The sequence below is a fragment of the Seriola dumerili genome, unplaced genomic scaffold (assembly GCF_002260705.1).
Source record: "Seriola dumerili isolate Sdu_G_001 unplaced genomic scaffold, Sdu_1.0 BDQW01000309.1, whole genome shotgun sequence".
NCBI classification, from domain to species: Eukaryota; Metazoa; Chordata; class Actinopteri; order Carangiformes; family Carangidae; genus Seriola; species Seriola dumerili.
In genome coordinates, this window is record NW_019174564.1 from 157,699 (window position 1) to 181,930 (window position 24,232).

General features: G+C 41.9%; 1 protein-coding gene across 4 annotated transcripts in view; it reads right to left on the minus strand.

Moving 5' to 3' along the window:
- Positions 1-24,232, minus strand: part of ppp3ca (protein phosphatase 3 catalytic subunit alpha) — a 62,071-nt gene that overhangs the window by 33,713 nt on the left and 4,126 nt on the right. For all 4 annotated transcript variants that reach the window (XM_022758757.1, XM_022758755.1, XM_022758756.1 and 1 more), the window contains exon 2: positions 2,875-3,075. In XM_022758757.1, coding sequence (XP_022614478.1) covers positions 2,875-3,075 — 201 coding nt within the window. The remainder of the gene's footprint in view (positions 1-2,874; positions 3,076-24,232) is intronic.

Here is a 24,232-nt window from a genome sequence, read left to right on the forward strand (position 1 = left end):
AAGCACACTACACATTAAATTCATAAAACTGCCATCATCATCATCATCATCATCATCATCAAGGTCGTACTAAGACCTTTTTAAGTTGTAGAACAGAAATTCTACAACCAAGGTCTCCATCACAGTTTCATCAAAGATATCTAATACTATGAAATACAAACAGCTCAAGGCAAACACATTTCATCTTAGATAGATTTCAGATTCTATTGTGCAGTTACTTCAACATTTTTTTGACATGTTGGAGACCATGCTCCAACAGGGTCAAGCACCTGCACTGCAATCAAGTGCATGAAGCTTGTTGTTGCCTGGTGATGTGGCTGTAGAAGCTCTGCTGATGGGTGACTTGTGCGAAGGCCATGGGAGCAGCTTGTACTCAGTGGCCTAAGCCAGCTCTGTTCGTCATACACACCCCTCCCTCCATGAAAACCCCACCTGCCATCTGGCCCAACTAGGAAGTGACTATGTGAGTGTGAGCAGCAGAAAGAGGGGGAGAGATAGCTGACATGTCACGGTGCTTTGCATCTATGATAAATATTTACATACTAATTTGCTGACCATGTGTCATGCTGGAATGGGAGGTGTGTTCATGGAGAGAGAGAGAGAGAGAGAGAGAGAGAAAGAAACAGTCCCTGAGCGTGACACAGAAAGATAAAACATGGCAGACAGAAAGAAGAGGAGTACTGAGGGAAACAAAGAAATGTTTATAAAGAACGGTGTGTGAGTTTGGGAGCGTGCTCGAGAGGGAGACACAGCAGGATCACAAGCACGCGCAACAGAGAAATCCTTGTTGAAAAGGACTACTGAGTGGGAGAGGGGTTGAGACAGGGGTGTTGCGTGGGAGGGGAAAGAAGTGCTTCATTGCCGCGCTCGTGTACACAAGTGCGCGCACACAAACACACTCGCAGCTCCTCTGGATCCTCCACTTGCACACAGACAAGAAGCTGGAAATACGTGTTCACTTGTGATGGAGCTTTTTAGAGTTTAACTGAAAATCTGACCGATGCGGCAGGTCAATGTAAGAGCATGTTAACATGCAAGAAAAAAAACTGATCAGATTAAAGCAGGAAATCGAGTAATGTTTTTACATGTCCTCAATAATCTGATCTCTCCCGCGCCTAACGCTACATTTTTGAACCAGCATTGTCAGATATTTATCTTTGTAAGTTAATATCTAAAAATTACACACTGTCACTTTAAGAGATTTTTTTTGGTCTGAGCACAAGCACAACGAGGACAAGCTTTGAAGGATCACAGCTTTTCCTTCTGTGCATATGTGTTTGATTTTTACAAATAGCCCACTGTCTCACTATGGAAATTAACTTATTTAGTGGTTTTTGGTTTAAACTGGAGAATCAATACAATTTTGCAGACTTTCAGTCTGAATTAGGATTTAATTCGTTTGGATACACTGGTGCACAGCTCATTTTTCCTTTCATCTTTCTATGTTGCATACAGAGTGATACTTTGTCACGTACACAATTCACTCAAAAGCCTTTAAGAAAGCCGGTTATGTGTATACATGGCTAAATAAACAGAAATCTAGCTGTTTATTAGGATTTCTCTTAATCCTTTGCTTATGTGCCTGCAAACCCAAAGACAGGGGCAGCACATCAGGCTTATGATTGCATCTTTTTGTTAAGCTTCACTCTCTTAAGCAGCTAGACAGGATATTCTCTTATCATAATGGCCTCAGTAAACGCTGCACGCACACTTTTGTTTAAAAAGGGCCATGCATTCATGAATTTAAGTAAGAGCGAAGCCTGCCAAATGTTAGAATGGATCTCTCTGTCTCACCATATTTTGGGAATGGTCTCGTATTAGGAAATGATGAGGTTGCCATAGATGCTTTGAGTAGGTCTCTGCCTCTGATTACAACAACATCAAAGAAGCCTCATCAGAAAGTCTAATGGAGGAACAGGGCACTTGACCAGGAAGAAAGACAACAATAGATGGACTGGATCTGTGCATATGCATCAGCGAGCCTCCTACAGTATGTCCCTTCCCAGAGGCAGGGATGAATGAGCTGAACTTCAGCTGCAGGGCGCTTCTGAGATAAAATAACTACAAAAAAAGAAAGAAAAATAAGTATGTACAAACAAATGATGAATGTGTCAGCTTGCACAGCTTCACCACAGCGGTAAATAGCTCTGATAAAAGGAGGGAAATGTGTCCTATTACCATTTTTCAAGGTTAGCAGCTGTTTTTAGATTCACCTCTCAGCATTAAAACAGTATTCTGCTGAGGTTTTCTGTATAAGAGCAATGTTTTAATGCAAGTAAGAGAGTGAAACCGAGCTTGTTAGTTTTGCCAAATTGGATGAACTACACTTGTGTGTATCCTAAAATAAAATACACACTGCTATGGCTGGCTACATGGCCCACGTGTGGCCTGAAGGCACAATGACTCACTTGATTAAGAAAATTAAGTTTCGATAGTGCAGTAAGCATGCAGTCCTCTCCGAGGAGAGCACAGAGTGTGTGTTTGTGTTTGTATTGTAACACGTGTGCAAGCTGTCTAAGTATCCTGACACATAAAACAAACAGAAAGGCCTGTACAAGTTACTTCAAATTAATGTATTGTAGAATTTTGATTGTGATATCATCATCTGTCATTTGTTTGTCTACTTTACAAAAACAAGCACAAATTCTGCTTTCTGAAGTAATGAACTTTTGCATTTAGAAAAAAAAAAGATACAGAAAAGTTCATACACAAACCAGCAATCAATACACTTGTTTGAGTAGTGATAGAGTAGTGATAGTGCATGAAGGCAGTGACCTCACACTCTAGTGACACCTCTTAGAAAAACCCTAATTTGTTGGAGGTGACTTCCAGCTGTGTGTGACCAAACACAATGTGTCATATTTGACTCCTGACCTGTCACAGGAGCCTCGATGTCCAGCAGGTTCTTCTCTGAACGCAGGATGGCGGCACCCTCTCCTATGAGCCTCAGAGCCACCGCTTCCTCCACGCGGCCCTCCTTGGTTAGGTGAGCTTTCAGCACGTCCACTTTGGGCTTCCCGTCGCTGTCAAACACCTCTTTAGCCGTCAGCCGGTGACTGGGGGGGAACGGGACAGCTGCAAGGGTTGGAAAAAAATAAAAAGAATCATTACGGGTGATATACTTTCGTAATATATTTACAGTGCTTTAATATACTTTTCAATGACAAAGGGCTTATGAGAATACACAGTTAATTCCACATCACTGAGCAAACGGCATTTAAGCTGTTTGATTACAAGGTACTTTGTACCTTCCAGGGGATCGACTCCCAGCAGGAGAGGGAGTTAGTGTTCACTCCCATGCTTCCCGCCCTCCCTCTGAGACAATTTACCAGATTGCTGCTATGATCTGTGAGTCATTCAATTTCCAATATTTATAACAGACCCACACAGTTTCTAGTTTGCTTGGCAACATTCACAGCAAAAGAGATTACACTTTGAAAATGAAGCAGAGAACTGAGATATCTTTTGTTTTATTAACATAAGAAGCCTTTCATATGAGGACAAAGTCTACATAACATGAGTATTATCTTGCAGGGTTTAATGTGTAACCATCTCTTTATTTAAACATGCTCTGTTTTATGTGCATGATTAGAAGAATAGACTTGCATTTTTATTTATTTGCAGGTCACAATTATTTAAAGGAGTAAAATTATGAATATTTCCGAGAGTCTTGAAGGCATCATGGAAATTAGACCAAATACACAACATATCTCTTTTACTGTCGATTTACTATAATTAGTGGTTTATAAAAAGAGAGATTTTCACAAAAATTCCACATGCTAAAGTAATTTGGATACAACTGATGCATTCAAAAGCCTGAATCCTGTTTGCTTGCATTTTAATTTAAAACAGTAAACTTTCCAATCAAGCATGAAAATTAGATGGTGCACATTTTCGATGTAAATAGCCCAGTGAGTCTTTAGACAGACTTTAAATGAAAGGCATCTTCTTGTTAGCAAAGAGCAGAAACCCCACAATGTAACTGTTTAAAATGGACCTCATGTCACTGCCATTTAGCAGCTGACATCAAACACATAAAAAGGAACTTTACATTTTTAAATGAAACTCATTAAAAGGTACTTTTAATGGCCTCCACCTTAGCAAAAGCCTAGTGTGTTAATATTTCGTTTTTACAACCCCCTCATGAGCGTATCACTTACTGACAGAAAAGGTACAAAAAGGTCATAATTAAAGACCACATCCTGTGGACCTTTCAATTCAGCAGCTTCACGGACTTTAAAAAATAAGACACGCTCTTAATTAAGGTCCACTTGCAGACTTTGCACATAACACACGGGTGTGACTAATGTACTAAGCCAGTAGCAAATAGTGTTGAGTTGGTCTGTGTGTCTGTGTATGTGCGTTCACATCCATCCTCCCCAAAGGTGACATCAGTGGTAATTAGACCTGAACTTTATCTGTGTCACACTGTGCTTAGTGACAGACGATATTTAGGATCTCAACTGCAGTAGTTAAAGCTTTCTAACAGGTGTACGTTGAAACTGCAGATTTACCCTGAATATGTTCAGCATTACTGTCTATAATAATCTAAATCACCAAGGTGTTATCTAACTGACAGTACACATACGTACACATATATCTACATTTGTCCTTAAAAGCTGTGCTCAGTCAACACTTAGATCAAACTCTAAGAGAGCCTGAAGCCAACGAATGACATGGAAACCTATTTGTGATATCTGAAAGTCAACATTATGATGCTGGCAAGCTTTATGGAAACTAGCTAACTACTCTACCTAGCTGTTAATTATTTGCTCCTTAACTGCTGTTTTAATGCTCTATGTGACATAACAGAAGTATTGTGCTGTCTGTATCATATACTTATATTATGACTCTTCATATGAACTTTATTTTCATTTTCCTCTGTCCTGCAACCAGAAACCTTTGCGAATCTGCATACTTAACATCAATATGTGTTCTTAACACAAACTTTGTTCAAGCAAAATAAATACTCAATGTGCTTAAAGAAATTTTCTGAAACAATAAAAACCCAGTGTCTGCACTCAGGTATCTGGGGCATTCAGAAATCCCCATCTGAGATAGAATTACCCAAGGCCCCAGGTTGGCCTCCTCTGAGCACCTGCTATGCAACTCTAGCCTAAGGCCAGGGCCTTGGGGCTTGAACGACTACACCATGCTGGCCCCTGGGATGTATGACACATACAGTGTGAACACTCATGTGAACTATTATGAGTCTGTTTGGGGACATTTTCTGCCTGAACAGAGAGTCTGTGCTTTAAACATGGCAGCTGGGTCAAGAATTTGCAACATGATTGTCCCAAATACTCCACAATGATTAAGAGCACAACTATGAAATCACTGAATATATCTTGATTTTAGATTCCTGTCATAACTGTCAGATAAGGGGAAAGGGTAAGGTGCTTACTTTATTTTCTTTAGCCCACATTGTTAGCCAATTAAGCACCAAAGCAACGACAGGCAAACTCCCAAGACAGTCCACCACAACTATGCACTTTGAGTCAAACTTTATGAGACTAAACCATGTTATTTACTCTCTTTACAACAATATATTCTGTTTGTGTGGAAGGATAGCTGGCAGCGGACCAAACCCATAGATGATAAATGATAAACAGCAAGTCTGGGGATAAAACCATTGAGTTTCATGAGGGAGATGCATGGGAAAACCCCATATCTAATGGTTATAATGGTTGTTTGACTATGCCTCCGTCGTCAGACACGTCGTGAAATATGACCACTGCCGCACTGAAGATGCACATCCAGAGGTGATGGGACACATTTAAACCTTTGATGAGTTAACAGTGATTTTGTAGGAGATTGGTGTTCCCACAGTACAACAGTTGGCACTATCACAGTAACTGTGGACTCTGACTGAGTCACATCTGCTCCCACTGAAGTGACAAAACATAACACATTCTACAATTCAAACACAAAAGAATAACATTATTCTTTAATAGAAATAACCTGCATGGAAGCTGTGGTTGTTGGCGCACTGGCAACCTCTCAACACATCATCCTTCCATTTCCTACAGCCGTGACAATGGAAACATTGTGAACTTTCCCCTTGTGGAATTTCTAATAGCCCCCTAATTAACAAGAGTAACACCCACCACTGCCAAAACATTACATGGCACATTGTAATGGTAGGTTCTACACTCTAAAGAAAAAGGCGTTACTACCATGACAAAAATGAAAAGTCCTGAGCTAAGGGAAAAAGCACAACATGGATTAACAACCTAGTCAAGGAAGAAAAATCATCAAACTTTTGTTGTGTTCAGTAATTTGAACAGGAAAATAAATGGTGGTGTCAAATATTGGATTAAATAATGGGCAACATCCTTCTCAGTCACTGCAGTAATTAGCCATTCAAATGTGAGCGACTGACAGTCAGTCTGACAGACAAAAAACCTTTTCCTCCCAAACAACAGTATCAGAACATTCCCACACAGCAACTGTTGATTGTTACAAATAACCCTGTGGATCTATCCATCCTTTCATGCAGAGCTTATATGGCTGTGGGAGCATAAACTGACCCGAGGCGATCTGCCTGCAACTCGAGTATGACTCAAAAATGGTCTCCATTAGCCGGTCGCTTTTGCCTTCATTAATTTTACCATTTCTCTGTTCCCCCCTGTTATGTAACTGGGAAATTGCACTGCAGCCTCGAATCCAGCATGAGAGAGAATTGACGAGAGAATGTGAGAGGGTCAGAGAGGATGAAAAAAAAAAAGACCTGGAGTCTGATTTAACTTTCCCTGGTAATTTGTCTCAGATTAACATTGTAATTTCCAGGCTACAAATTAAAGCCATCCATTAGCCATTAGGTTTAAAGACTAATAGACCAATAAACCTCTGGATGTCTGGAGGACATGATAAATCCACTTTAAAGTTTATTTATACTATCCTGTGTTGGTCAGTGAGGTTTACAGCAACATGTAATGATTTCCTTCGACAGTGGATTAACAGAGTCTTAAATCCTGAGGTTAGAAGGCTTTAGTACATCAATCGTAGCAGTCACCTTTGTTCATGCAGCAATCGTGAATGGAGTAATTTCACCAGATTACAGGAGACATTGAGGTGTGAATCTTGAGAAATCTGCACCACCGGGTGCAGTGCATCTGAAACTGCTGAGAGGCAGTGGGAAAACGGGCAGCTTGAAATGTTCAGGTTGGTGTAGCTCAGAGCTAATGCGATCTCTCTGAGGAATGAGACAGCGGGAGGTGTGCAGTCATATGGTGCTGGACAGATCAGCTTAATTGGAGAAAGTGAGACAGACTGTTGCAGAGCTCACCAAGCAGCCCCTGGCTTCATTTAGTAAGGAACACGGAGCGCAACCGTGAGTCTGGCCTGAACTGGCAGTTCAGATGTCTACAATTCCTGTACATCAATTTCCTTACTGGCCTGGTCAGCTGTCTGAAAGTTGTGTGCGCTAGACCCAACACAAAAAACAGAGCAAACAATCAGTGCAGTCATGTGCAGCAATATTCAGGGGAAATCCTCCAAATTTTAAAACATGCTTGTACTTTGTAGCGATATAGAATCAGAAATGGTTTGTTCTTTCAATACAATAATACAGTTCTACTCAATCAATCGGCATCCAAATGGCGCCGCTACTGACAGCTATGGTGCCAGTTTATTTTCATTGACTGCACAGCAATACCTATAGCAAACAGTGACTCTGGTTGCCCAAGGTGTTCAAGAAGAGCGAGCTATCTGCTGATAACTGCCTCTGTTTGAAAAACACTAAGTTGGCATTGTCTGACCTGGGTTGGGATTGTGGACAGGGAGTGGGCAATGGTAAAACAAATGAATTCATTTTGAACCATACAGATAGAGCAGACTGCCTGTCAAGGAAAGCAACAACCAATGATAAATTCTTAAAGTTTCAGGGCCAGAAACCTAAAACCTGCAACGCACAGCATCTTTCCATCAGATGCCGAATTGACAATTGCAAGAAATTGCTGACGGAGCATGATGCAGCGGGAGTGTGGGCAAGACTCTGGTTGTCACTGCCCATGTCAAACCCTCCGCCCCCTTCCACCAGACAAGCTACCGCACCGGCAATTTTCCTCCCCTAAGACTCAGCATGACCAGTGGAAATCTCAGCATGACCAACAGGGAGCTGAGGCAGAACAAAGACTCCAGAACTATGTGCGAGTGCAACAAAGGTCAGTTCATACAAAGCATAGAATACCAGAAGTAATCTGACTGCATGGTCAGATGTTATTATGCAAAGGCAGCGCAGTGTCTGATCTGAGGAGTGATACTGATCTATAACTTTGCTTCCTTACTCACATAAAACAGTCACTATTCCCCTGATCCATTTAGCTTTTCAAATGATGGTGCTGTGCTCTCTGAGGCAAGGTAAGCAGTAAGCCACATCTCTGTTTAATGAATCAAGTGGAAACTCACTATCTGATCAACAGTGCCAGGTAAGACGGCACAACCAAAGTGGAGTGGTGTGCAACAGTATTTGTTTGCAATACACAACACACGTAGAAAAAAGAAGAAATCAACCCACCAGCACATGATGTATGATGTCGCTGCACCATATGCATAATATGTGATATAATCTGCTATTGATGGTGCAGAAATGAAAAGAAAAATTCAATCACACTCAGACTTTTTCCCAGTTGGAAGCCTTTTAGTGATGGAGCAGCCGCTGTGTGTGGTGTATGCACAGAGGATGACTGCCAAGTGTTGAATAGGGCACCAGGAGTGCGCAACTCACTCTCCAGTGATAGCCGGTTAATTAAATAACATAACGACATTGAATTAGAGCGGGATATGTTTATGCGTCCAGGATGAGCAGAACGCACGAGCGTCTGTAGGCGAGAGGAAACAAAGAACATACTGTGCACCATAAAGCACCTGAACTTCAAATGTCATCTGGCAGCAGTTTCATTGCTTCATTAATACACTACCACAGAGTCCATTCCGAAGCTGATTACCTGACATGCATAATGCAAAAGACTGAGATCATATGGCTATCTTTGCTGACAACAAAGAACTGCAGCAGCTGAACCATATAACACATTATATCAGGAGGTGATAAATTATTTGCAATATGGTCTACCTCACACACACTGCACACCAGCGTCTTAATATGTCAGGTCTGAAACTGGCATCTCAGTTCTGTGCAACTCTGCCTCCATCTCCAGCCTATCTACAAAACCTATATAACACTGTCAATCAATAATGCAGTCAGCACAGCACTGCTCCTTACATACAAATAAAACAGTATAAATTACAGTTGAAGATTGACGCCCACAGTCCACAGTACAAATGGTGTGTTATAATACCGAAAGGCGTGAACAATATTTAAGGCTTATGGCTGCTATCTTAATTTAGAGATGATTCTTAAGCAAAGAAATAATAAAACAGAAAGAAAAGGTAGGTTAATCCCACAAGTGAACATCCTTCCTTTTAATAAGAGTGTACTGTGAACAAAGCAGCTCTAAGTCAGCACAGAAGGATTCATATTCAACATTTAGGATGAGTCAGAAAAGCAATATTTTTTAAATCAATGGACAGTAACAGAAGTTGACGAGGGACACTTGATCAGTTGGCCCTGGGAAAAGCCAGATCTAGAGCGTGCAGATTTTCTTTTTGTCATTTAAACATCAGGCACTTCACTGGAAACTATAAGTTGTTGGATAATTCTGCAAAAGCAAGTATTAACAGGCTGTATCGTCACTGAGCAGATACAGCAGCTGAATCCATACACCTGGCATATGCAACGTGACTCAGTAAAGCAAAGAGAAACTACTCTGGTTTTCCAATATTATGTCATATGAAGATGCATTAAAATGGAAGTCAACCGACAGAACATAAGAGGGTCACCATCTGGCAACCGAGGACAGAGCAGAGATTCAAAAGGCTTGCAGGCTTTAGGGCTAACGGTGAAAAGGTCACTTCGAAATTGGCGTGAACCTCTTTACCATGAATTAGCAGGGATAGAAGAAGCCGGCCCTGAACGAAACGCTTAGCAGAGCGTAGCTTTGAAGCTCAGTGCTTTTGAGTTTGCCAATTATACTTGTGCACAGTGTGGGAATGGAGTGGGTACCTCTGTGGTTGAGGCAGGAAGGAGAGCAGAGCCAACCACACTCACCTTCTCAGTGACACACAGACAGAGACGGAGAGAGAAAAGGTGAAAAGAAGAAAAAGGGCTCTTGGCTGCATCAGAGGAAATAAAAATGCAAACAGGGACTGAAAAGAACTGTCAATAAAGACTGTATCAAAGACAGATATCGTGCCACAAAGACATGTAATCCTACAGAGCCCAGCAGGTATTAAAGGTAACACATTTAATCATTTGTGCACACAAATTATCAATCGCTCCCTTGAATAACTTGTGCTCTTGTACGACTTAATTTGCTCCCTGTAATTAATAATTCATGCCCTAAAATTACTAGATTGTGCCTTCAAATTACTCAATTAATTTCCTCAAATTAGTAGCAAGCCAGTTCAATATACTGTAGCAGCAGGAATGGAAGTTACATGTTGTTGTGGTTAGTCCAGTCAGGAAGGAAAAAGCACCCAAACTCTGTATTAGTATATACTGCAGATGCCCTCAAACTACTGGATTGATTTCATTAAATGAGTAGCATTAAAGTTAAATCGCTCATTCTATGTGCCCTTGTTTGCAGCACTCTCCTTATATAATTGTGAAGCACTGGATGTTGTTTCAGCACTGTTTGCTCAGTCAGTTTTGGCTACATGGAGCACAAATGGTGATGTGTAATGCACTGAAAAATATACTCAGAAATTTGTCAGATAAATAACAATCTAAATAGAGCACTTTTATATTTTATATTTTATATAATTCAGGTTTGGCATAACACTGTTATCTTTGACCCGCTAAACTGCGGAACAACACATTGTTTCTGCAGATTCATACTCTATAATTGTCAATTTGCAGATACTCATTCCTTTCTATAAGCAATGAAGTCTGACAAACAAAGCAATTCTGATAATTTTTCATAACTTTTCAAAAAACATTATCCTAAACTATTCCCAAATAAGAAACCCTACAAATATTAAATTGTAGCCTATTGCATGTACAAATTGCAAGCTTTGAAATCATTTTCATTACTTCAGTCTATGGCCTGTGGTCAATTTCATAATTAATTGTAGCTCTAATAACCATAACTTTGATTTAATGCTACCATTAATGCTACCATACTACTGTACTTTAAAGAGTTGCTGACCATCATCATCTGCTGCAGAGATATACTTTTACATTGCATCGACAAACAGGAGAGATATTAGATTAAAGTGAGTAAAAGGGGTTGCCAGGGAAACAGTGCTGTAGATTCTCAGTCTAAATCTTTCATCCATCAAAATATTGGCTTAAAAATTAGTCGCCAGCAGCATGTCACGTTCTGCAATGACTCGATCCAAGGTTGGAAATCTGAGCAGAAGCCTTATCATACATAGTCCACTGTCACATGCCTAAAAACTAATACATTAGCAGACAAACAACAAACAACAGGAGTGTGATAGTGCATCAGACAGCTGTTCCCTGCAATAACATGTATGGCTGTCTGCACAGAGGATCCCATCAATGACAGTTCTCGGGATCCTCATTATTAAGATAGTCAGGTTGTATACTAAACAAGGCAACAATACACCCAAGACCTGGATCCATCCAGCCATGGCTGTCAGGGTTATCAAAGTCCATCAAGCTCTGACAGAAAATAGCCCATAGCAGTGTTTCAGAGACCTTGGCGACAGCAATGTGAGACTGAGTGACAAGCAAACGTTAATCCTGCTGTTGGCTCAACAGATTTTTGATGAGAATTGTAGAAAGTGTTGGCAGCAGCAGGTGATCAAAATACACCGCTGCTCAGGCAGCACTCTGGCTAAGTCCCTGATCAATTAGTAAAGTTAGGGTTGAAGCGTGGGAGGCTGTAGTGGGTGAGCGGATGAATGTATGTATGCATGTAAGGATGACCAGATGGGAGTAGGCGGCGGATGATGGGAGTAGGCAGCGGATGATGTGGTGGGGGGTGTACGGGCATTTTCTAAGGGATGTCCCTGCACTGGTTTTCCAGTGGTAGTGGTTGGGTGTGTGGTGAGCCATCAATGTAGCAGCCGATCAATGACATAGAGAGAGGCCGCCAGGGACCTGGATCACGGCTGGCAAATGACTACAGTGATTTGGAGCTGGAGTGGGGGAGGTGCATGAGTCAGGGGCAGAGAAAAATCAGTCAATGTAATAAAAATGCATCAAGAGTTAGGATGAAAAACAAGCACCTGTCAATCCATCAAACTGTCTCACAGTCCACTAATAGGATGTCTCTGCAGATTTACCATCCTCACACAACTACAGCAAATTATAGACCATAAGACACTCAACGACATGTGTGGCTTTTGTTTTATACAGCAATGTAAGAACCAAATGTTCTGGAAAAAGTAGTAGGAGTATGGATGCTTTATCACATTAATTCCTTCTATCTCTGCACTTTCCAAATCTACACAATCATAAATCATGATAAACACAAACTGCTGAAAACTAACGATCCATCAACCCACCCTCCAATTCTGACCTTATTGAGCAGATCTGGCATCAGCCATGATGTGACTAATCAATTTTAAATAAAGTTTCTTTATTAATGCCAATTTAAGATTCAGTGTTTCAGTTATTAATTACATTCATTGTCATGTCAGACAGCTAAATCAGTTTTCAGCGCCACAGCCATCCCATGCCTCATGTTACCTTACATAATAATGACCTCAGTCAGTGAGGTGCACAGCTTTTAGATTTGGCAAAAAGAGAGTGCTGGTATCAACTGGATACTCTGTAATGGAAGAGCCCTGAACTGAGTTATTGACGGCAATACGGAGAGAGAAACTGTCGTCATTTCTGACATTCAGTTTTTGTCTTTATAATTTCGACAAATGTCTGTATGTTGTCACATCAAAATAAAACTCTTTATGCAGCTCTAGAAGATAATCTAGTCAATCGCAATTGTTGCAAATAGGATTGCAATTTTGCTTCACGGAAACAGAAGTGCAAGGAAACAGTGCAAAGAAGTGTGAGTGTGACTTTCAGGTCTGCTTTTCCTAAAAAGTATGACACCTAGTCTTTGGCTATTGATGTTTTTCCAATGCCTGATCCTACACTATGGATACTGTATGCACTTTTTCAGTGCAGCTAAAGGGATGACAGAAGGTCAGAGAGACCTGAAGTGTAATATAACAGTAAACTCAAGATGCCAACACTGGAGTCAGTTAGACAAGTCAGTTACAGCTACTCGGAAGCTATGATGAACGACTGGACTGAACATAGTTAAAGTGAATAATCACAGGCCATTACGAGTTTGGGCAGCACTGTGTGTGTAAGGTGTTAAGGGCCAACAGGCCGGCACAAAAAAAACATCTCAGCCTCAATGTAAAACACCTCGCAGATTTCCAGGTTTGCGGAGACGTTAACACTCTCTGGCATTTCCTCTGAAAGCCACTCTGACAGGCCCTGAAGAAGACATTCCCTGCTAGCTTTGCCGTGCCGAGGCCTGCCCCCCTCCTCCCTCTCCACAATGCCGTGACACAGGATTAGCTTTCATTAGAGAAGGCGCTGTAATCAGCTTTAGAGCATAGCAGAGACGGAACAATGGAGGAGGCTGAAAGGATCTGGAAGACAGGGTGCTACGGGTGCATGCTCGGCTGTATGCAAGCTATTCCCACAAATGGAACCTGTGGCACATAACAGCCAGACAGCTTCATAGCCACACTTACCTGCCTATTCCCCAGTGTTAGGTACTACACCTTTAAGCCTGCTTTAATGGCAAATACAACATAAATACAACATGCTGTTTTCTTCACTTGTCATTTTAGGGCCGCCACACAACAGACAGGCAGTCAGCTAAAGTCTCCAAGCAAGACATAGGTGTCAGCTTGCTGAAAGTAAGGCAACGTATATAAGTGCAGAACATGTATGTTCAAGGTCAACTGGCTGTCAGCTTTATTCTATGAGCTGTCATCAAGTGCAAGATGACGTGACGCTAAATATTTAACTGGTTGGGCAGGGAGCTGAGGAGAAATTGGTGGGTGTGTTTGGATTCCAATCTGGGCAAAAACTTGGCCCTGCACATGCAAAGGACCACCTTTGTGCGAGTCCGCCGCCACTCTCCATCATGCTGTCAACTGGCGCTTGCATTGGGAAGGACTGACAACACAGGTCTATCGAGAACATATGTCCCCACTAACCCTGGAGAGCTCCGCCGGCGCCCAAGCAGCCACTTTACAAAGCGTTCTTGTTGGTGGCTTGCTCCATGAGTGTGCAGTGACATGCAGATGGGCGGCTGGACATGATACAGATCTGCTGTGTACAGTTCAGCTGGGGTGGCAGTCATCACAAAACCAGAGGTTTGACTTCAAAAGCTTTATTACTAAGTTAAACATGCGAAACCCAATACCATAATGATACCATGACAGACAAGTAAAAATATAACACAGCATGCTTCAACAATTACACTGGACAACTTTGTAGCAACTTTTGCAGAAGTGCTTTAAAATGTTGGTTGCTCAGACAATGTCAGATCTGTAAGCAAATTACTACTAAATATTTTGCACCTGAAATAATTTTTTTCAATGTTGCTACAGTCAACTGTTAATAGCCATATTGTAGCTTTTCCTTTTCTTTTTAAGTATTTCAATTCATAAACCCTCTAAGGAGAACAATTCAGCTTGCAGAACACATGCAATGCAAGACCACATATGATTACCTTGAATATTGTGAACATGGCAGGCTGATTAGGGGATCCCGCAACCTAATTGGATACAATATTATCTAATACGTTACAATATGGTATGTAAATCAATAGAAATATGTTGTTACGTTCCAGAAACTCCGACTGACTTCAGTGTTTTCTGTACTCATTCACAGCTTGCCTCTGAGATAATATGCCTCAACAGGCGTGATCGCACCTCCCAAGGAGGGCTCGTTGGCAGCTGAGATGTTGGCATTTCTAGAATGCAATTACTAGACGCATACAGAGGGGATGAGGCCAGTCTGTATTTGCACCCACACTTGGTAAACGGAGCATACCAGACCTGAGGCTGACCCAAATAAAACACAGACTGAACTGTAGATAACATTCTTCATCATTAATTAACCCCCATCCCCTTCCCATACTCCTCTACACTGAGAAGGTTACCTGCTCGACTTGAAAGTGAATACCACACAGCCACTATCGCAATCATCTGCGGACTGGGGTAAACCCTCCCAACCATACAAGAATAGCCTCATCACATATGTGAAATGGCATTCCTCCATGCCATGTCAAAAGGACAAGGCAGGGTCAGAAATGGCAAGCAAAATTTAATATGTTTCTTACATAAATAAATACATAAATAGAGCTAAAATATCTCATCCCAAAAAGTACTGAAGGATTCTGATTGAAGTATAAAAAGACACATCTAATATTGTAACAAGCATCTTTCGGGTATCAAGTGTTTGTGTCCAAGAGATCCATGGTTGAGTTTTCATTTCTGGCAGACTGACTGTGATTTTTCAGAGGACAGGTGGTGAGGCAATGGGATGGCGCAGCCAGCCACCTCCTCCTCCCTCTTGCCAAGACAACAAGGCCCCTAAGAGTCCCCTTCCTTTGCCATCGCTTCCTTTTCCCCCCTGCCCACGCCCACCTCTCAAGCCCATCTCTGTATCTAGGCCACGACTGCGCGGGTGTGGTGGGTTCTCCTGCCAGCAGGGGTACCTGACTGCCAAGAAAGAAAAGCAAAAAAACTGCACGGGCTGGGATAGAAGGGAGGGAGGGCAAGAAAAGAATTACTTCTCTATAGACCAAAGGAATTCTGAGTCAGCAAGGGATATAACTCCACACCAACCACACACACACACACATCTTGTCTCGCCATTCCCAGCCCCCCCGAAGGAGCTCTATATATCAGGAGGAGCCCCTGAAGTAGCTGCTATTATGCAACCCTTCTGGGCTAAAAGTGACTGTAAAGTAAATCATCCTTCTCTGCTGCCAGCCTGACCTCCATATTGCAGAGAAAGCACTTTCAAAATTCACTAGCGGAGTATTATGCTGAAGGCACCATCTGTGCAGGCTTTACTAGCCGCCGTGAGATTAAAGGCAGTTAAAGCATCACATTCAAAAGCCATCTCTGCAGTCAGTGTCCAGTCAAAGGGGGAGCCTAGGGCTACAACCACACTAACATGTTATAGTTTTAAAGTGCATCACTTTTGCTACGTTTAGGTCTGTCGTCCATACTACGCCAGAGTTTTCAAGCCCCTAAAACAGAGACTTCTGCTGCTTTGAAAACTCCAGCGTCACATTTTAGTCTAGACAGGCAGAAACAGAGACCTTTGGAAACCATGATGCAAACACCCACGTTCACTTCCTGATTACGTCTCATCAGTCATATCGTATCCTTCCCTGATTTGTCACGCTACTGTCAAGTGACACCTGTGAGGGAGAAACGGCATCAAACTGAATGGTTATGTGATATGTGTTTTCAGGAGTGTTAGTATGGACAGAGATTATTTGTGATACAGAGCCAAAATGCTCGTCTGGACGGAGTTCGTTTTAAAATAAAAACATATTAGTGTGGCTGTAGCCTGTGTAAGGACCAGAGCCTTTACTAAACTCTAGGTGCTACTGGGTAGTGTGGGTCAAGCAGTAGCAGGCTGCCTAGGTCATGCCCCTGATCCTCAAGTGCCAAACCGGCCTGCTCCAGGGGTCATGTGTCCTTGAGGATCAGGTCAGTGAGTAAAATCAGTACTCAGAAAGGGACACTTGACAGCTTGACTGCCTGAAGGGAGTCTGGACTCCCAGACTCTTCTCGTGCACTTCCTCAGCTGTATTTTTTCACATTTTCAAACCAGATACAGTGGGTCAGCTTTTTTCAAATTCTGTACTTTGGGAAACTTTCATAAACATTTCCACTCGGTATGTTCCTCAGCAGAGCATTCCTGCAACATAAAGGTTCGATAATTGCAATGGTTTTACACCAGCAGCAAATACACAGGACTGAAGAAATTTTTAAAGGAACCATTTTCTTCACTTAGGGCAAACAAAGACGCACAAAATCAAACACTGCCATATACCCTGGCAGTGGTTACAAAGAGCATTAAAGTTAGCTGGCTGTCAAACACACACTATATTTACTTTCAGCAGCAGTACTGCACAGCCTAATACTGTGGAACTGCATAGCTCTGCACTGTATACACCATCTGTTAGGTTGAAAAGAAGTCCCTGCCCTCTTAACTGCCAGCTACAAAACAGACAGTCCTCAACGAATGTTTAATGCAGCTTACAGCCATTGTCTGACAACGTTACTGTCATGCAGTTTTTGAGAAAATAACCATGGATCTTGCCTGGTGGAGGAAAAAGCTAAATTACTGCTGGAGTGCTGGCTTAAAATCACTTGGAGATACACTATCTGCCGGCTGACCGGCTGATTTGTACCTCGATTTGGCCGTCCCCAAGGCTTGCCACATTCCTCCAGGGGGATCGGATTACGGTCTATACAGGGAGATAGGCCTGAAGCATTATGGGTGTTTTGGTCTTACAACATGGGCCTGACACAGTTGAGCAGCAGCGTGAGCAAGCGAATGTGCAAAAGAGAATGAAAAGAAGGACTGAATGAACGGCAGATGGTGGCCTAGTGGAAGCATTGTAGTTATGGTTGAAAGCAGGGATGGCACAACCACAGTGAAAAAATAAAGAAAGGAAAAAGACAAGAAATATGCTGTTGGAGGGTGGCTGGAATACATGACAAAGAGACAGAAAATAGTTGAGCCAGTAAAAAAAAAAAATCGGTCTCGTACAGTATGTCTCACTTTTTTTACAGGACAGAAAAAAATACAGTGCTGTCTGACATAACTGTTGAGTTTTGCTAGAAAAGCTGTCAGAGACATTGTACTCTTTAGTATTCTTGAGACTGTGTGTCACATACATGGACATACCCAAACTTGTATTCACAGCAGTAACTGTGCACCAGTGGGCTTCTGTGTCACTCAACAACCTTGCCAGTTTCTGTGAGAGCTGAGCCACCATTAAAGGCTTGCATGATATAGCAGAACAACGAACAAGCTGCCAAAGAACATGACAGCTAGTGAGCATGTGTGTGTAGGACTGGGGTGTGACAACGGCATTAATTACCAACAATGGATCACATCTCGGGCTCAGGAGTTCACACAGAGTCGAGATTATCTTGTTGAAACAACATGTCTCCCACGGTTTTGTGATTCCGTTTTCAGTAAGTTTAACACAAACAAAAACTAAAACCAGGAATGGGAGGCTCCTACTACTTCCTTCGGTTTGACACTCTTTAGAGTCCTCACCGCACAAATATGAAAACACGTATGCATGTATGAACATGCACAACAATGACAGCTGACTAGTGCATCAGCCACAGTCTACTGAGAAACAGGATCTCTCTGCATGCAATCAATAAAGCAAAATGCAACCATTCATAAGCAGCAGGCCCACTTGACAGCAAAAAGATACAGAGGTTCATGAGCCCTCCCTCTACTCCTAATGGTCCGATAGGGAGCGGTGCGGCATTAAAGCTTAAATGATTGGTCATCGTAATGTATGGCTCCCCGGCGGTGTTTGGACAGGCACAAAATCAATCTGACCAATGGGACACACTAACCTCTCCACAATCTGGCTAACGGAGGCACACTGTGAGCTTAGACTGACGAGATATCAGCTTGCACTATGATCGTGCTCGTCTAGGCCTGGCAACGGTGAAGGCCAACTCCAAGTCGGCTTCACTTCCAGGGGGTCATGACTGTCTGTTCTGCATTGTGTTGCTGGCAAGCTACAGTCTATTGTGGACATACTCTAGTGAAAATTAAATCTAACTTTAAACAAGATAAATTGACCTTGAAATTACTAGCAGAATATTCCCACAGAAAATTGATTGCTAAGAGCCAGCAGCTAGTAATGAAATTTCACCTAATGGTCCTTTTTGAGTTGACCCTGGAGCACAATTCAACCGACAAAAACAGCAAGGGCAGGGTAACAAATACATGCCACCACTACAGTATGTCTACCCCCTACCTCCCTACTAACACACACACATCTCACTCACGACTCTGGCTCTGGTCAGCCTCTGCAGAGTGTGTTTTGAGTGAGTGGGCCAGGCAGCGGTCCTTCTCCTCTCCACGTGGGCGGGAGTGACTGAGTGGCCTGCCATCATTAGCTGTGGGGTAAACTTAACCCCTCTTTGCCTGGTTGTCTCATAGGACATTTTTGGAGATTCATAAGCAGTTTCTATCCACTAGCTAAAATAAAACAGCAGTAAACAATAAATTCATATAAAATCAACTTATAAGCTTGATAGCTTTTAAGTATTCATTTTTAAATGAAGTTCTGACATCAAAATGTATGAAAAACAAAGCATAAATAATAAATATGTGGATGAGAAGCATGTTAGCCATCATCAGGACATACTGTCATGTCCTGTCACACAAATGCCAATCTCACAAAACAACATCCTGTCAGGTCGATTATAGAACAAGCTGACATCCAATGGAAGGTTTTTTTTCCTATGGCAGACTAAGATAAGCAGACACCACCACATGGAATAAGAGGGTTAATTTTCAGCCAGGTGGTCTATAATTAACGCGTGCGAATCAGTGTAAATAAACCTTGGGGCCTCGCCTCACCTCCAGCTGTATTTGTATAGCTGGAGTTTCTCTCTCGTCCACACTGGGTACTTCAGCTAGTTAGCTAACAACACCTGAAAGAAAGGAAAAGTCCCCCAGGGGTTGTGATTTCACGCTGCAGACTCAACAGTGAATGAACAGAGGAAAAACAACACGGCATATAACGCGCTTATTTACCCATCTGTAATTAGGGCTTTCTCTCCATTAAGCAAATTTTTGTTCATTTGCTTAATGGAGCTGAGAAATAAAATAAAAAAGTCCTTACTTTAAAAAGCTCCATGCAAACCCTGAGTCTTTGCTTTGCACCAGAGACTGAAAATTTATTTATGTGTTTATTTTCTAAATGTCCTAAAAGAACTAAATCACTTAACCCAACACAGCCCTAATAAAAAAGTAAAAGTGGCTCAATTGCTCTTATTCTTGTCCCCACTATTACTCAAGGCTTTAATGAAGTTTATCCATAACACTTGATTAAGAGTATTGATTGGTCTGTTAATTAAAACGAACTGTGTATACGACACTCTCTGTTTTTTCATCTGATAAAATCTGTGCAGCAGTAGATTCATTTCTCCAGCTGCAGCTGAAATGATGAAGTGTTAAATAAAAAGGTGAGGGAGTGGGGGTAAATACTACACCGCACTCTTTCATAGTGCAGCAAACAACTGGTACACGTGACATTCAATATGAGCCCCACACATTCTTCACTTCCAGGGTCCCCTGGTTCATAGTGAACAGTGCTGAAAATGCCCTGAAATATGTCAAACTGCAAGTTAAGGCCTGAAGCCCGTCACTGGCCAAGAACCAGTGGGCAACTTGTGTGAATGCACAGTGCTGATGCCATGTTGGCTGATGCCGTTCCTGGTGCCTATGCTTCAGTGATCGGCCAAACCAAAGTCCCTCCAAAATAAAACTGCAGTGGAATGCAGCGCTACACCCTGAAGACAGATCGGAGAAATCCTGTTGTGCTCTTGATATGCTTTATCAAACAAACCCTGGGGGGGATACAAGTCTACAGTCATGACTGGACCACATAGAGAAGATTAGGCCTCACTAACTGTCATGCCCAGGATTCGCTATAATAGATGCAATAGTTTAGAAGCACATTTGCATTCTGGATCATTCGGTAAACCTCAGTCACTATCCCTGTTTGAGGTGTGCTAATATAAAAAGCTACAGTGAAAACATCATAACAACAAGTTTTAATGTCAGATAAAGTTGTTGTACAGGTTGTATATTGCTTGTATATTTTGCATGTTCCCTAACACACATGCCCATGTGCTGGGGATGAAATTAGCATATTCATCAGTTCTTCATAGGAAGCAAGCTGCATTTGCATCAGCTGCAATGTGTGTGTGTGTATGTGTGTGTGTGTGTGTGTGTAGGTGTCAACAAGTACCGATGCCTACATGATAGCAGAGAAGAGGCAATCTCGACTAGACTGTTACCATGAGATATTGCACATCCTTCCCATGTCACCCCACCCCCCCCTCCTCCCCTCCAAACATGCACTGAGTGGATGAGCCGATCCAAGATTTACAACACCCCTCCCCCTGCACTGACTTTTCTCTGCTTACTAATCTACCATTTACAGGCAGCCCGCAGATGGCTTTACTCCTTTCACCCATATTTAAGTACAAACGACCGCCTGGCACAACACAGGAGTGTGCGTCTGTGTTTGCATCTGTCACACAGCAGCATGCAGAGGCTTGTCCCACTTCATGAAGACAAGTCTCCCATTTAGCATGCAGGTATGTTTTGACTACAAGGAACCTCCCCCTTCTAATAAAGGCAAGTACGACAGGGCGTAAGGAAAACTGTGGCCAAAATACTGCCGGTTCCAACAGAGGAGGTTTGTCCTAGATAAACACTAAACACGTTATTGTGGAGATCTTTTATTCTGAGGCACAAAACATTATTCAGTGTTACTAAAATGGTTTCTAATTGGGCACGTGGCGGTTCGAGGTGGCTGTAAGTGCATACCTGTGGGCTGGGGTTAAATAAATATTCAGACTAATCGAAATGTAAACAGACTGCAATACTTTTGCTAATGACAAAGGGGTGCAAGGATTCATTTTTTACATTGAAGCATTTATGAGAAATTATGCAGATTCAACTGCATCAATCTGCTAGAGGAAAAAAAAGAATTAATCGTTGTGACTTCAGCAATCATACATATGAAATAAATCAACACAAAGTCACAAACAGCATGGGCCTGTGACAACATCAGCCTAATTAATGCAACTGAGCAATCAGCTGGCACATCTGGTATTTATTAGCTGTCATTTCCTTGTTGCCTTTGCCTGCTCCTGATGATGGTTTTAAAGTAAAAAAAAAAAAAAAAAAAAAACTGCCATTATATCTTTTACAAAATGTATTTCCATGGACGTTTGCCCTTCCATCGTAGTCAAAACTGTGGGATCCAGTGAAATAATAACAGCCTATCTGAAGAGGTAGTCTGCCTAAAACCTGCTTTCATGCCCACATGCTCATCCACGGCTCCCCTCAGCCACTTTCATTCGCTTTCACTCACCAACCTGCCTACTCCCACACACACTACCTCCCATGACAAGAATTAAGAAGTTGATATCAGTACTGTCACTACCACTGCTAATGTTACTATACCGCATTATTAGTCCTGTTGAGACTGAAGTGAGATGGTTTGAATCAACTTCATAAAAATATTTAGAATAGAATAGATAGAATAGAAGAAATTTGTAGAAAATTAATTTGTTCACTTTTTATTTAGAACAAACTACATGAAGATACATATAAAAAGGTGTGTTTTAGCACAACACAGTTTTAAGGGGAAAACTGTTTGAGTCTTGTGGACTGTTAACCAATTTCTGGCTAAATGAGACATGTTTTCTCTTGCAGTATAATATTTTAAATACAACCATGAGTCTTTTTAATTTCGCTTGTTTTACTGTGCATATTTGTTTAACAGATTCACAATTTTAGCTCAGAGTTTCCAAATCAGACTGTAATTTACAAAGTGAAATCATGTAAAACAAAAAAAAACCCACACACAAATCACTCCTGACTCAAATAATAATCCGAGTTGTTAATTGAATTGAGTCTCTGTTAAGCCAGTGATTCACAGCCCTTGACAAAGCATTTGCTCTCCATTTTGCTGAACAGCATTAAGCAACAACCTGGGCCCATGACAGATGGTTTTCCATCTCTGAATTCTGAGGAAAATCTGCTTTCTCAATTAACTAAAGTTGACCCATGTTGTAGCTAATGTGCATGTATGTGCATGAGGGTGTACATGAGTACACTCTTAATCTCCCCCCACAAAGTCCCATTTCTTCACTGCCTGTCTATGCTCTGCCCTCTGAGTGGGAGCTGAGGAAAGAAAGCAGATTTACTACTCTACCGGCCTCTAATATAACCCAGCAATCCAGTTGCTCCCAGTTCAGTAGGTGAGCCTCTCCTCCCCCCACACTCACCATACTGGGTCCGCAATGTGTAGCTACATGTGTTGTAGACACTGTATTGATTGATTTGTGACTGTGCTGCGACCAGATCCAAAGAGGGATCTAATGACACACGACTCTCGTCTCTGCTCCAAATGGCTTTTGTTAGCCTCTGTAGCTCACAAAAGCACCATGTGTTGGTGTCTGCCAGACATGAAATGAGAAATGCTGAGGATTTGTTTATATGGAGGCTGATTTTTACCAAATGCAATCGTGCAACATTATGATCTCTGGCTCATGGATGCCACTGTGGGTAGAGGCAATCAAGAGTGGAATTTTTTTCTGTTTAGTCCTCCAGTCCTGCGAAATGGTATTTTGGTGGTTGAAGATGTGGTGCATGTTAGGCACCTTATAAAGAGCCATAACAGTACGAAGCCACAGAAAAACGCCTGCCATCAACATATAGACTACAAAACTACTGACTCAAATGTATCAACACTGTGAGTTCAAAGGCCTGCAAATCCCCCAACTGTACTCATAGGTTTAGCAACAATCTAAAAATGCCAAGGTAGGTAAACAGTTTTTCTCCCCCAATTGCTTTATCAAGACCCAACATCCATTTGTTCACATGAATTAGCAAGGGCAGCAGCTAATGCATGGAGTCAGATTACAACCTCTGAGCAGAGCCGCCTTTATCCCCCTATATGGAGCTTAATCTGTCCAAATCCACCGCTTTGCTGTGCCCTAAATCCACAACAGAGCCTAATTCCTCTTTAATCTAATGAGCGGTAAAGGTGCACATACTCAGGTTCAGAATACCACAGACTGTGTATCTGAGCATCACAACACAGATAGCTCAGGTTTTCCTTACTATGTCATGATGAAATACATTGTTATCAAAAACCACCATAACAAGTCACAAGTCACAGAAGACTAGCCAAGCAGCTGCAAGACCAGCTTTGATCGCTTGTTTGGTTAGCTTGTTGTCACTCATCATTTGTGCTGTACATGACATTTCGAGGTTGACCTGTATGAGTGGATGACTCCACCCCCCACCCCGAGACTCATCTTCACCTGTAGTGTAACTGCATATTTAAAACAAGGACCCCATTTATTTCAACCCTAATAATGATAAACAAAAGCGGTTGTACTCAGTGCCTCACTTTTCCATCTG